We start from the raw sequence: 15,605 nt of genomic DNA, 5'->3' as shown, positions 1-15,605 counted from the left end.
CGGACGGCATGTGTAGCTCCGCCTTTTCGGCACCCTTTCAGGCGGCTATTACCCCAACGGAGGAGTATTGAGATTAGGAGAGGCTCAGAGCGGTTAGGTGCGCTTAAACTGTACCCTACCCAACTTTTGGCAAATGAAAAGCCAAACTACCCGGACCGCTCCGATCCGACCTGCTCTACTCGGTGGAAACGAGGCATATGTTATAAGGGTGACACTGTTAAACAGTATCTTCACAGTGGCTGCTTTCATCCTATTCATCCAGTCTTAAAGCACCTGTTAACGAATACTCAGACCGACAATCAACCACCCTATACTTCACCTGCCCAATCAGAAGGGTAGCGGAGAACCAATAGGTCAATCTTTAGGGGTTAAAGTGAGCGGAGTGAGAATGATCATGTAGGATGACTGTTGTGACTTCCATGATACAGATTTGAATGTCTAGATGTGAAACGTTTGAGTGCCATATATACATAGTCAAGCAAGTATTTTATCCACCACAGCGAGACAGATAAACAGCATTTCAATGTTCCTTTTGCTCTCTGCCCTTCACTTAACACAAGGTACACCTCTCAACTTCCTGGATGAGAGGATGTGAGGTCACCGAGCCAAACAAGCTGCCTCATAAGATAAGCTCTGACTGTCGTGAAGTAATTTACTTTTGGGCTTTGTTTACATCCCTTCTAGCTCTTCTGAAAAGGAAAGGAGAAAAAAAAAGCCCAATGCTTCTCGAGTTTGATTTCAACATTCCATTCATACCGTATCTCTCATCACATCACATGCATTATCACCAAGGATGGTCATGCAAACATAAAGCATGAGCGTGCTTATCATCTTCAGATGGTATGGTAGCGTGGTGTGAGTATGAGCCATTCCAGGCCCCGTGAAGCTCAGGCTAGGCTAGGTAGCGTCACAGCAGCCCCATAAAGAACTCCTCTAAACAACAGGTTGTCCGTTGTAACTCTCTCGCTGCATGTAGACACATCCTCTTTGAACACAGGAAAGCCGTGACACTGACCACTCACTGAGGTACGACCGGCGCCACAGGGAGGTCGTCAACTAAGGCCATTAACAGAGCACGGGCCTGTGGAAACGTCTTGTTGATCACTGGTGTGCTTCCGTTGTCACAGAGATAGTAAAAATTAACCATGACTGAGCCGTCTCTCACAGGCAGTGCAGCAGGAGCCTTAAGGGCATGGTGTGTGTGTGATGTAACGGTGTCACAGATGTGTCATTCCCAGGGGCTTAAATGGTGGAGAGATATACAGAGGAGGCTTTGAAGTGCCACAATGAACACTGGGCTTTGTTCTCCATCAAAAAAAGAACTCCCCTAAAAACTTCACCGAAACTCCACCTAAAAACTTCTCCTCTACTGAGTCCTGGGTTCCATCACACAGACCCAGAGATGCAGGTTACAGAAGTCAAACTGATTTTAAATGAAGAAAAATCACCAAGAACATTTGACCCCTAAGAAGTTGGCACTGTGCTTTTTTTAAAAACTTCTGCCTCATCGCAAACATTTTCAGAGTGGGCCTTACGCCAAATGGTAGTGCACACGTATGCTTACGCGCACTACACACACACACACATTTACACACACACACACACACACACACACTAGGACACACATACTGACAGCTTCTGCACATTTCCCATGAAAGCTTTTCAGCAAGTGGCGGTAATTAGAGGGAGAGACAGAGCGAGAGTGAGTGAGGACTCCCAGCGGGGCTCGGAGACAGCGGGGTGCAATATGAAAGCCTCGTCCCAAAGTGGAACCACCTCTCTGGTATTGTTTACCAGCTGACTGACGACACAGGGGGGGTGTTTAATGAACACTGCTCCCCTGCCGGCTGTCTGAAAGTAGGGTCTGTCCATCCATAGTTTCATGATGACCCTGTGCATAACCGGCAGGCTGCTGACAGAGAGAGGTCGGAGACGGAATGGAGGGGGCAGTCACTACGGATTGAGTTTGTTCTTAAGATTGATTCATAATACGAACAAAAAAGTGGATGACGGCCCCGTATTGTAAAGCCATGACGACATAACATGTCAATACAGTTGCAGGCTACTCATCAGGAGGTAGTCATGAGGATGGGAGAATTGCAGGCTTGTAGCTGAGAAAACACTACACTTTGAAGTCACAAAAAATGCATGTCTGTATTTGGATAGATTATGAACATATTATAAGGCAATTGCCTGTTAAATTCTTAATTGCTTTACATATCGGAATACCCCAGAATTTGAGGAAAAATGTAAGTAAGAAATGAGGGCAAAAAGGTAAATGAATAAAAAAGTGTTGGGGCATCAGACACGACACCCAGTCTGGCCCTTATCTTTTGAAAGGCGTCAGGCCTGATGGTTCAGCAGATGAGTCTAGGATCTTATCTACACTCGCATCCAGTGTCTCCTAGAACCAGGGCCTGTCCTCCTCCACTCAGCCCTGCCCCTCCCTCCCTCCTTCCTCTCTCTCTCTCTTGCGCCATGTTATGAACACAAGGCAATCCATCAGAAAATTGTTCCGCGGAATCTCTTGAGATGACACAAGACCAGACATAGACCAGATCGATTGCAGACAAACACACATTTGACAAAAAGAAACCTAACGCTGTTGTTTTGAGTGTTGAGGTCTCCGAGTAAATGGAGTAACATGTGAGGATTTCAAAATGAATAAAAACAGCAAGGACTCACCAGCTTTTTCTTTCTCCGGAATGGTAGAGGTGCTCTGGGAAAGAGAAGAGATAAAAAGATAATAGTTGAGATAACTTCAGTCAGATGCATTTTCATGATTCACACAGCCAACATTCCTTGATCCATCTCACACCCTTTAAAGGTCACATATTATGCTAAATGCACTTTTTAAATGTGTTCTAACATATCCATGGGTCCACGGTGTGCCTAGAGACTGCCAAAATATTTCAAAAAATAACAATCTCTCCTGTTCTCACTCTCCCCCTTTCTGAAACCCCCACCCCTCCCCCCCAATATACTCCAGTCAGAATTTTCCCCTTTTCTGACCTCACAAACTGGAAAGCCAGAAGCTTCCACTGTGCAGCCCACACCCCTATTTCTTATTGGTCCACGGCCCTGACAGACAGAGGGCGAGGCGTATCTGGCTTCGCTTCCGGACAGGGGGCGGGGGCAGCTCAAAGATTGTATATTTACGAGGGGAGCTGCAGCTCTTTTTAAAAAATAGGACATTGTGAGATTAGCTGAACATCAGCATAGTACAATAAATTATCTGAAAGTTTTTTTCAGCAAACAATTAAAGAAAAACGTATTAGGGACCACTAAGACCATATAATATGGTGTATAATAGTACCGAAAAGTGTATAATATGGGAGCTTTAAACCTTCATTTGCATTTTGTACTGAAAAGTAATGATGTATATTGATATTCATTTTGAATAACAGCACTTATTCAGTCTTACGATGTTGTGTTAGCTACATATTAAATCCAAGGGAATTGAATGCAGGATATAACAAACCCAATAGACACTTCTGAACAAATATCACATAATTAAAAGTCAGAGAAAAGAGCACATAGCCTGGCACCGTCCGCCTACTACTTCCGCTCAATTTTCATTTCCCTTCAGTAGTCAGTCTGGGTGTGCGGTATATTCTTAGGTTTTCTCCGAACAGATTTCTGCCGGCCCAATCAGCGAACAGAAGGAGTGGCTCAGAAGCCGGCGCATGACATGGTTGGTTGGCAGATCCAGAGTAGCACTGGGCAAATCCAATAGTTTTAAACTTCAACAGACACCCGCCTTCAAGTGAGTTAACGTTTGTCAATTGAGCTATTGTAGGGAATTTCCATACATGTTATCATTGTGTGAGTTTATACAGAACTCTGTATTAATCAGAGACACAAGGGACCTTAGAATAACCTTTCCATATTGCCACACAAAACACACGAGGACATGACCTTTCCTCAGCAGCATCAACACCAGCTGCTTAGATTTGGTAAGAGGAACATCATGCTACAAATACAGTAGCCTAGATCTGATATCAGATCTGTCCCACACACACACACACACGCACACACGCACTCTCTCACTCACACACAGACAGACACACGCACACAGACACACACACAAAACTTAGCTGTTATAAGGCAGAGTGCCTTGCCACTAAGGTTGCGCTCTGCAGGCAGTTGCTGCCGGTTTTCCAGAGGCCCGAGGTATGGCTTTTAGGTTCGGCTCCACTTCATAGAGGTTAAGGCTAGGCTAGACTTATACTTAAATATCTGAGAGGTAGCCTATCTTTTGTAATGTATAGGTTAAACATCTGTATGGTATTAGGAGATGTGTCTCCTCACTTGTGACTGAAGAATAAAGTAAACTTGTTGAGACCAGAACTCCATCCTCTCCGCGTCTCCATTGCATGACCTCTCCTTCTAGTTTTAGATGTTGATGGAATCTAGAAAAGGCCCTCTCGGCCACCACCTGATTCCACTTCATAGATGGCGTCACGAAAACGGACAGTTCACGAGAAAAGCAGAACGGCCACCACCTGATTCCACTTCACTATTGCAGACCTTCTGTACCAATGAAATGAAGTACAATGGTCTGGTAGAACCAGGCTAAAGAGCACACCCTCCTCTCAGTCAATGTTGATCCAACCCTCACGTAGACGTTGCTGATAAAATCACATTTTGTAGCCATAGTAGATTCTCATCATTCTGCACAAGTATTTTTCCTTCTTTGGCCTTATTGTGGGTGTTAGGAAATAATACTGCATTGACACAGGGTTTCTGTTAAAAACGGATCATGTCATTTCATTGGTAGTGTGTGTGTGTGTGTGTGTGTGTGTGTGTGTGTGTGTGTGTGTGTGTGTGTGTGTGTGTGTGTGTGTGTAGAGGGCAGCAGTCAGTTGGAATGCAGAGGTCTTTCTTGCATCTGACTTTTGACCTCAAGATCCTTGGTTGACCTCCACACCCTGACCTGTTTTAATCCACACTCCCTGGAACTGATCAGAAAGGACAAGGAAGACAAGATACATTCTCATTACAATATATCAACTTTGTCCACATTACTTTCGATGAGCAGAGCTAGTAAATGTCTACTTTTTCTCCTGGTATGCTACTTCTATTTAGATGAACGCCTCCTCCTCCGTGTTTATTTTCCCCCCTCAGACCTAATTAAAGTGATTTAGCTGTGTCCTGCTGTGACTACTTTAAAGCCTGTTTACCCTTTGGCATCTATTCACAGGGCAGATTCAGCGCAGCTAAAAGCACACTGACGTTATTCCTCTGTCGCCCCCCCCCCCCCCCAAATGTTGAATAGCTTCTTTAAGATGATAATCAGAGTGGACAGAGGAATAATGTCTATCTCATATCGTAAATTGCTACCGCTAGCAGCTTCTAAGATTAGCATAGCAATTCACTGCAGTTCCAACTATTTATACGTATTGTTCTCCAGGTTAGCCTGATCTTTGCTTAGTTTTTCCTGGACTTCGCCTATGCCTACTCCTTGCCGAATTTTTTTTGTGATCTCATCCTGTCTTCCAGTCATGCAGTTAAGTGGCCTTACCTTTTGTTTCAGCCATTAGAATAATCTACATACCGGGGCGCCCTTAGCTCAGTTGGTAGGGCGTCCCACCCCCAGGCCGGGCCCAGCAGCAGACCCGGGTTCGATTCCCGCCCGCGGTCGTTCTCTGCATGTAACTCCCCTCTCTGACCCATTTCACCTCTGTCTCTTCAAAACTATTAATAAAGCATGAAAAATGCCCAAAGATATCTTAAAAAAAAGAATAATCTACATACCAGCCCCCTCTGAGTCCACTGTGATTACACACTAAACTTTATAAATCTTCATCTTATCTTGAAATTTCAGCTTTGATGCAATTTCTGAATAAGCAGATCTACATTCAATTCAAGAGCATTCAGTTGTTATTATTGTTCACTTTTATTTTTTGGATTAGGAAGCATGTGCTTATGTGAAAACTAAATAAACGGAATGAATCATTGGAAAACAAATATGTGACTACGGGCCCTTAACCTTTCACATATCAAGTGGGCTCTCATAGTTTATGACAAAGCATTACAAGCGTGACAGTCTGGTGAGAGCGAACACAATGCCTGCTCTCATACGTGAGATTGTTTTTGCTAGCACGTTAGCTGATTAACACTGGATAAAGCGTTGTCTTGGTCCCAATCTGTCTTGCTCTGATTTCCTAAAAGCCAGTGGGTGAGCTGTCTGCATACATACTTTATCTGAAATCCGCACACTTGGAGTTCACCAGCAGTGGTACGTCTGCTGAGGTGTGTACGTAAGTGCGTATAGAAGTGATGAACATGTTATTTGTGCGTCATGTGTGGGCAAAAACAGTATTCAATCTCTGCATGGCTCACGTTTCAGACACAAAGCAGTTAAAGTTACTCCTGTGGGCAAATGGCTTTTAAATGTATTGCTGATTAATGATCTTAATAAGACACCAGGGAGAAGCCCAAGCCGAAGACTCCCACTCACTCGTATGTCACTAAATCGCCAGCAAAAACAGAACAACCAACAACAGTGAGGTGAAGTCAAAGATAGATTTATATTCAGTGCGGTTTCAGCTGTTGGGACTCCAGTTATATTAGCTCTGCTTTTTCAGCAACAACAGGGTCCCTGCTGCATTCCCGTGTGTGCAAAACATCACAGATAGTGTAGTCTTGAGAGAATCTCACGCTAACCACCTGTTTTGTTTTCTGACTGTTCATCAATGCATATAAAATGTCTACTGGACAAAATATCTTTTCACTACTTTTTATTTTCAAACAAACACCACTTAGTTATTTTTGAGGGATCACTACTCTTTAATTATCAACATTATCTAGCATTTTCTAAAAGTAAAAACCATATTTTTTACCCGGTTTCAAAGATTTACATTTGAAGTTGGAATGAATGGACGTGTTCCGTCCGAGGGCCACAGACTGGGTTGGGGAAGTCGGAAAGTATCAAGACAGATTAATAAACACGATGTTGGGTTTAGTCTTTTTTTGTAGGATTGGTTGACAGTAAGACGATTATGAGAACAGTATCGCACCAGCCTTATCCTTTAATTCTGCTGCAGTACATTGAAATACATCCTGACACATTAAGATAGCACCGCATCAACTCATATGTGCATTTTTGCCACAGATTTCACATAGCAAAGTGGTGTTCAAAAAGGAGAAAGCTGTTACTTCCTGCATTTTCAATAATCACCTCCTGCGGCTCACAGAAAGAATGGCCTTGAATAATGGAATGAATATGGGAGGTCCGCCTGGCTCATCTGCTTAGCACTAACAAGAGATTTCAGTTCGCCAGTGTGCACACCTTCCTATTGTGTAAACACCACACCACGGGTTCCTGACAATGACCCATGAAGTCGCTTACCCAGTGTAAATCTCACCTTCACACAATGCTGTGTTTTCTGTCATAATAGCAATTACAGTAAAAAAAAAAAGGGGGAGCGAGAGACCACAGAGCTTAACAAGAATGCGAATGAATGGGTACCAGTAAGTACCAGTGTTTTCATAGCAGCACAGTCACATATTTCTCCCGGTGTTTGCCTGTTTTCCCCCTGGCATGCCACGGTGCAGGTTGTCCGGGCCGTGTCAGGTGTCCACTGGGGAGCTGTACGCTGCAGAGCACACAAGCGTCAGCTGCCTCATTTACTGCCACTAATTCACTGGAAGTGTGGGGGGCACAGGGGGAATGGTATGTGTTTGCTTTACGTGTGTGTGTGTGTGTGTGTGTGTGTGTGTGTGTGTGTGTGTGTGTGTGTGTGTGTGTGTGTGTGTGTGTGTGTGTGTGTGTGTGTGTGTGTGTGTGTGTGTGTGTGTGTGTGTGTGTGTGTGTGTTTGGTGGCCTGCAAGCATACGTGCCTGCATGATTAACCAATGTCGGGTAATTATGGTCATTACTGTAAGAAGCTTAGTAAGGTAGTGTTCACACATGGGGCTGGGTATTGTTTAATATGTTTATATACTTGTGCCTATACAATACCAGAGTTTTGGTAGCCGTATAAATGGGCATGCACTAAATTCTTAAATACGTACTTTGAAGAAGGTTTAGTTGAAAGTGTTTCTCTACAAAGTAAAAGCCTTTTTTTCGTTTCTTCTTTTTTTAAACTTTTAAATGCTCAACATGTTATGAATGTGAGCAGGCGCACAATCGGATGTCTAAAAAAATAACACAGAATAGGCAACAGTTGGATCTAGACCCCTTAAAATCCAGTTTGCCCCCAGTGTCTACCCTCTAACCACCTCTGTCTGACATAATCAAATATATCATGTATCCATTGGTTCCAGCCCTTTATTGAAGCTTTATTAAGTGTACACTGTGAGTGTGATTGAATATTCACACACAAACCTCCATGCTTTCTACAGTTTTACAATTGTTCTATGTCTTGCTGGTCATTTTGCACACATGTTCCCCAAATTCAGCCTGAGATCATTTGTATCTTTTGAAAGTAAAGGATCTCCACTGGAAATATAAATTATGTTCTGCGGGTTTGAACAAAGTTTGACTGCAGAGCATGAGTTTGATCCAAATCATTCACTGGTGAAGAAGTTTCAGTATCAGGAATTATCTAGATAAATTAAAAGTAAAGCAGTAACAAACACAGTAATTACTGGTATTATTGGTCTATAAAAAATAGTTGGACTAAGCCTTTGGTACTTGGATACCCAATGCTGCTCATCAATACTGGTTGCTACCAAAAAAGGAGGTTCAATACCTGAACCCATGAGAATGTTTAGTCTTTCATCAATGGAGGCTACATAATCTAGAGCGGTATGCACTACAGTACTGTATGTATGAGTGAGGTTTTCAGAGATGTTTAGCAAGCCATTGGCATGTGGCTCTTACACAACAAATCCGAGAAGTCCACCATGCCTCTCTCAAGCCCAGCACCACCCTCTCATCCCCAGCTCCCCTCCTGCAATGCAGCTGCACTATGTGTGTGTGTGTGTTTATGTGTGTGTGTGACCACCCATGGTCTGTGCTGGCCAAGGATTAGGGGGCTCAGGCTAACCCAAACCTTTTTTCCCCACCACTTAGTGCAAATGGCTAAATTGGTGCAGATGGCTTATGGTCAGGTAAGCTGGCGGCTCCAGCACTCCACGTATAAGGTGAATGGGTGTGATAGAGGGAAGAGAGACATTATGTGTGTGTGTGTGTGTGTGTGTGTGTGTGTGTGTGTGTGTGTGTGTCTGTGAGAGTGCACGTGAACGCCTGTCCAGAGCCTTTGGAGATGTTATCTGGAACTCATTTCTGTTTTGACTAGCATGAATGTGCTCTTTCTGCCCTGCACTTATACAAGAATTTATTCTCCATGCTCTGTCGACCCCCAAGTGCACGTGTACAGGGGAACGTGGGAAACAATTTCATTTTAGCCCCCGCCCAAACCCTCATACTTTCTCTACCGCAGCCCCTTACCACATTGAAATAGTTTCCATATGTCACACATGGAGCGCATCAACAGGAAGTGATGCCACGAATTTGGTGTAATGGCGCGTTGGAACATTTCCTGCAAAAGATGTACATTAGTGTCCAGATGTTGGATTTAATAGCTATTTGAAAGGAAAACAACTCCTAACAAAATTTGGTGACACTTGACAATGTCTCAGTAACATATTTAGACATCTTGTCTGACGCTAAAAGCCCCGCTGAGATCTAAAGCATGAATGGGTGCACTTTTGGTCTTTAGTTGTGTAGGTAAATGATTTAACCATACCCACTGTGCACTCCACAACACAACAGGGGTTAATCATGCAGGCACGTATGCTTGCAGGCCACTACACACACACACACACACACACACACACACACACACACACACACACACACACACACACACACACACACACACACACACACACACACACACACACACACACACACACACACACACACACACACACACACACACACACACACACACACACACACACACACACACACACACACACACACACACACACACACACACACACACAGCGAGCTAAGGCCTTGTTCTCTCAGCTAACCTTGAGTTATGAGATATGCTCAAGATAGGGTGATGTTGACTGAGCGAGAGTGGGAAAAGTGGATAATCACACACACAGATAGACGTACACACATTTGCCTTTGTTTACATGAGTGAGCCAAAGCAACAGGCTTCTGGTTTCAGGCAGTGTCTGTGGGGTTTAGTGCTGGGCCCCTGGAGCATAAACTGTGAACTGTTGACTGGCCCTTGGAATCTATCACAGGACGAGACAATAACTCTTGACTTGTCTGACCATAAGACCCTTCCTACCAAAAGGCAAACTATCTGGTCATCGCCAAACTTCACTCCTTAGGTCATTTCTCCAGGCATCCAATCAAATTTCGTTTGGAGTTTGTGTTCATGAATCAAAACGCTTTATCTGTACTGATCATTAGAAAATAAAAAAAACATTGGGAAAAATATGCCCACTATGGTATAACCCATTTAAATCTATGTCAAACAAACAAATACAGTTTTCATTTCTTATGATTTTAGAGATGACATATGCAACTTGTTTGTCTGAAAGTAAAAACCATACTGCATGAAGTATGCAATCAAAAATGTGTGAGACCAATACATACAATTCTACATCTTCTACTTAAAATGTATAGGTTTCAAGATAGATTTATAAAAAGGGCCGACATGAAGTCTCAACGTTTTTAAAAAGAAGAAGAAATAAATATACTGTAGGCATACATTTTCACAGGCTGAGAATATGTGTGATATTCACTCTTCTCCCTCCTGTTTAGGTTCTGTCTACACAGGATAGTTTAATCTAGATAGACGAGAACAGTGTCACACACAGACACAGCAAGAATATAAGCAGAAGTAAAGACTAAACTCATCAATCTGTTCTCCGTTATTTGTTATACTAACAAAAACCCAGAAAGAATTGCCTTTATGATGTTAACAAGTAACCTCACAAGTGGTTAAATTTGTTTTGATAAAAAACAGATAGTTTAATTCACATACATCCATCACCTTCTAATTCCACTGATTAAGAGACAACATGTGTCACCTGTTTCTGCACACCAAAGTTGAATTGGTGGCTTATGGGCCAGACTTAATGGGGATAAGCCTTATGATCCCAACTGCAGCAACAATGCTAGCATGTGGATTACCCGCTGACATTTTTGGGAGAGAGTGGAGAGTGGGTTAACAACACTGAAGGATTAGGCTCCTCTGTAGAACACTGTGGTGGCCCCATAGCAGTCTTGTGGCAGACACATAGCTTATTGATTTACCAGAAGGACCAGTGGGTGAGACCTTGCTCGGTCACAGTCTACTTTAGAGGGCAATGTATTTCCATGGACAGCGGTGCACTGACTGCTGGGTAACCTAACTCTAAGCCAGGGCTGTACAGTGCGACAGTTTTGATCGCATTTGCTACTGAAATTGATCACGTGCGATGATGAATACGAATCCTTTCGCACTCGTGCGACAGGTTGATAATGAGGAGAGGCTGTCTTTAAAACACAGAGGTCAGATGCACAACACTGCTTAAGAGGGCTCTACATTAACACTGCGGGTAAATGAGTCTAAGGCAAGTAAGTTATTGAGTCCACCCTTCAATTTGGCTGGTGAAAGATGTGTGCTCGGGATCTGTGTTCATGCAGCGATTCTAGGTATAAAAACTTCACGGCTTCAACGGCAATTACCGGAAGGAGACGGCACATTACCGCAGTTAAGTTAGCGCGTGTACAAACAGAACATTTCCTGTGCGCCTTCACATTAAAAGCCTGTTACTAGACAAACGTGAGTTGACTTTTATTTTGAAGCCAGTAAGAACAGGAAGTTAGCGCTTTTTTCTAACTTGAAAGGCAACTCCTTCAGCTGCAGAGAGCAGTCAACAGTATCCTAGTCTATTTAAACAAAGTTTTAAATAAGCCACTGAAAAGCTACTCCCAACACATTCACAACAACCTATTTAATTTATCCTAAATTGTACCAATATGTATACTTATTTATTTAATAGGCTATGTTTAATGTTTTAAAGTTTGGTTTTAATTAACAGAAGGACATTATAATAATAATTCTGAATCAGCAAAAAATTGCAATTGGCAGGTTAGATTCTTTTTTCTAAATTGCAATCAGTGCACCCCTATTCATTTTTCTACAATTATTACTGCATCATATTAATTGTGAATCTCAAATGAGACCAGGATGACATGCTCAAAGGTAATTAGAGCAAAATGCAAGGGTTAAGGTTATGCAAGTTTTCAATAGCCTACTTTGTGTGCTACCAAATTTATTTTTGTGCTACTGAATTTTTTTGCTTGCTAGCACCGGTGCTACCACCTAAAAAAATAAGCGTACAGCCCTGCTCTAATCACACTTCTGCACAGTCGCAGTTCCATATTCCAGAATCGCATATTTAAAATAATTGGTTTTATAGATTTGGCCACATTCCTTACTTAGACAATACAATTCAAGGCAATGATGATTAATTGAGCAAGGCCTATTAAAGATAAGAATTTAAACACATGCTCAAAAAGTTATGTCCCAATTAAACCCCCAAATAACAAGCCTGATTAGCCTTTGCATGATTGCACCTGGTTTTACAATGAATTCCTGTGTGCATCTTGCAGCATCTATGTATGTGTGCGTGTGTCGTTTCTGAGAGTGCATTTAGTTTGTTTGTTCTTTCTGTGATTTATGGTGGTTCATTATCAACGGGCTGCAAAGGTGTTTCCAGATGTCTCCATTTTTTTTCCAGCCGTCCTTAAGATTTACTGTCAACAAGTGCCATCATCCTGAAACTATTCCCTGCAATTTTTTACCATCTACGTAATAGAGGTGTGTTCCGAATCATTGACTCTCGCGTGTATTCATCACTACCAACTACAACTCCTTAGCAACAGACACAGTGGAGTGATGCTTTTATGTGGATATAAAAACTATAATTCATTTAATTGAAAAAAGGGAAGCAATAAATCCATGGAGGCAATATATCACATTGGCTATTAAGTGGATGTCATTTAGACATCATGCCACAATGTGTTGTCTTAAAAACCAAAAGAGAGAGATTTGCTATAGAGCACAGGTCTGTAGCCATGTATTTATTTAATGTCTGACTTCCACAAAGATATTTCAACAGAGAAGTAATTATGTGAAATACTTAAGCCTATCATAGCGGAAATCCATTTTGACAAAATGTTCAGAATGCACCCTGAGTCGGGCTGAAACATGTGGACAGTTTCAATAAATTTCATGAATGCATGTTTTGGATTTTTTCTTCTGTCAATACTTTGCCAACTACAAAAAATATGTATATGTATAAATATATGTTCATTAAATCCTTCTATCTTCTGTTTTTGGAGTGCTCTATGCCGCAGCTTTAGCCTTGAATGGAAAGGAAAAACAAGATTTCCTTGCGGGGGTTGAGGAGATAAAAGTTCATTTTCCACATCCTGTTCCAAACACAAGCCTTTTCTTTCTTCTTCTTACCCTCTTCTTTTCAATCCACAGAATGTCTGTGTTTGTCTCCTTGTTACAGCTGTGCTCAGCAGAGGAGTAACCTTGGGGACAATGACACCACACAAAGCGGCTTGCGTGGCCATGACTAGAGCCACTACTGGCAGCCCTTGTCACACTGAATGGCGGTCGGTTTTCATAGCTTGCTGACTCATTAAGGCATACTACAGCCTTTAAGCCAAGTATGTGGGTGGAATGTAGGCATAACATAATTATGCCCGCTGCACATGGTGTTGACTCTCAGAAAATGAGACAGTGCGAGCAAATGTAGAGATGAATAAAAGGCAGTGAAAGCAGAAAAAAATATTGAGTCTTTTATCCGAGTGGGACATTGAGAAGGTGTGGTTTGGATAAAGGATGTTTGGGGACAGTGAGGCTGCCAAACCGGAACACGGAGGAAGGACAGAGCAGAGATCTGCTAGTGACCTTAGCACGCAAACCACAGCAGTTCTATTGTCCACCAAGTCACAGACAGATAAAAAGCCATGTACATACATAACTAACTGACAGGGGATAAATTCTTTCCGTCATTTTTAAATAAAAATATCTCTCGATCCATCATCACAGCAATTTTTCTTTTTAAATCCATGAAACTCCACAGGTTGAGAATCGGGTACTTTCAGAGTTCACTGTCAAATGGCACCAAACATCTCCAAAAGAAATGTCAGAAGTTGTGTTTGGAGCCCTGTTACCCTGGAGACAGGACACAGATCCAAGAACAGGGTCAAAGGTTGCCCTGTTAAGGAATGTTTACTAAAGATGGAGAGGATGAGGGATGGTATAGGGCAGCGCCTTACCTGCTACCATAGGCATGAAATGTAAACACTCCTGTGCTAAATTGAACAGACAGTCATAGTCTGTGTCTTGTTCAGTAGCGGAGGCCTTAAGGGGATGCTGGGTATGTCTTGCTGGTGGGAATTCTCTGTGCTGAGGGTGACTGATATGTTGTTTCCGACTGTAACATTTAGAGGAAGGTGGTCAGGGGTCAGCTGCAGCCTCCACCCGCCTCTGTGGCTTGGCACATCCTCTGCAGTCACAGAGCTCTAAAAATAGAGTTACATAACAAATGGCTCTCACAACACGCATAACTTAAGTTTGCTGTTACACCTACTGAGTATTATACACTAAAGCCAAATTAATGACAGCTAATATAGCTACGACAATCAATAATACAAATGCTTTGAAGAATAATAACAAAATCACTCAGGTTCGTACCACTTAAGACTGGAAATCATCACACCAAATAAGGAACTATTTCAGTACAAGAATACAATGACAGTTGTTTAGAAAACTAATAAATTCTTTAATAATCAAAAATTTCGAAAATGTATGTGACATTTTCTTTATCAATAAAAAATAAAAAATGTAAAAGTTGCAGCCCTCAATATGATATGAGGCCAAATCAATAGATGTATATCAGTCGATAAAGCAAATAAAAGCCACCTGTTACAACACAACAATGTAAGCCAAATAACATTGCAAGACACCTGCTCCACTGAGCAACCTATAGAAACCTGCCAACAAAAACACCTGCTGTGGCACAACATCTGCTAGATGTTAGCCCAAAATTGGATGCAAGAATACCAGCCACCTGCTGATGGCTAACAATAGCCACCAACTAAGCCAGCGAGAACCAATAATCTCTTCACTAAAACCCAATGCCTTATCCACAACAGTGAGTGAATGATACGGTACATGCCAAGTCAATTGTCCACTCATAACCAACGTAAACACAGCCACGGATCACCACTCCACTACATTTATCACTGTTACATAACGGTCCGAACGGTGCGGGTACGTGCTTGGTACAATCACATCAAAGTGTTACGCTGAGTGCCACAAGGTGTTAGAGGGGACAGTAAGCACACAAATACCACTAACCGCTTACATAATCTGGCATGATATGGAAGGAATGCAAATACACAATGATAAACACTTTAGGATTCACACAGCCTCACTACAGCAGTGACAGTGACTTCAGTCACATTCACTGATGGCCAAGAGGGTGGGTCAAAGCCATTTGAACTGTGAATGGTTTGGTGAGGCTTCACTGGAATAAAAAGGGAAGACTGAAGTAACACTATTCAATTGGGCAACAATCACCGCAACAGCAAACGAGAGCATCAGTGCAAAGAAAGCAGT

The 15,605-nt window shown here is 42.4% G+C and overlaps 1 protein-coding gene across 2 annotated transcripts in view; it reads right to left on the bottom strand.

The window, feature by feature from the left end:
* dlc1 (DLC1 Rho GTPase activating protein) overlaps positions 1 to 15,605 on the bottom strand; it is an 86,096-nt gene that overhangs the window by 59,860 nt on the left and 10,631 nt on the right. For both annotated transcript variants that reach the window (XM_080029459.1, XM_080029460.1), the window contains exon 5: positions 2,686 to 2,719. In XM_080029459.1, coding sequence (XP_079885585.1) covers positions 2,686 to 2,719 — 34 coding nt within the window. The remainder of the gene's footprint in view (positions 1 to 2,685; positions 2,720 to 15,605) is intronic.

This window comes from Ammodytes marinus, assembly GCF_949987685.1.
Source record: "Ammodytes marinus genome assembly, chromosome: 6".
NCBI lineage: Eukaryota > Metazoa > Chordata > Actinopteri > Uranoscopiformes > Ammodytidae > Ammodytes > Ammodytes marinus.
This window is presented reverse-complemented; position numbering and strand designations above follow the sequence as displayed.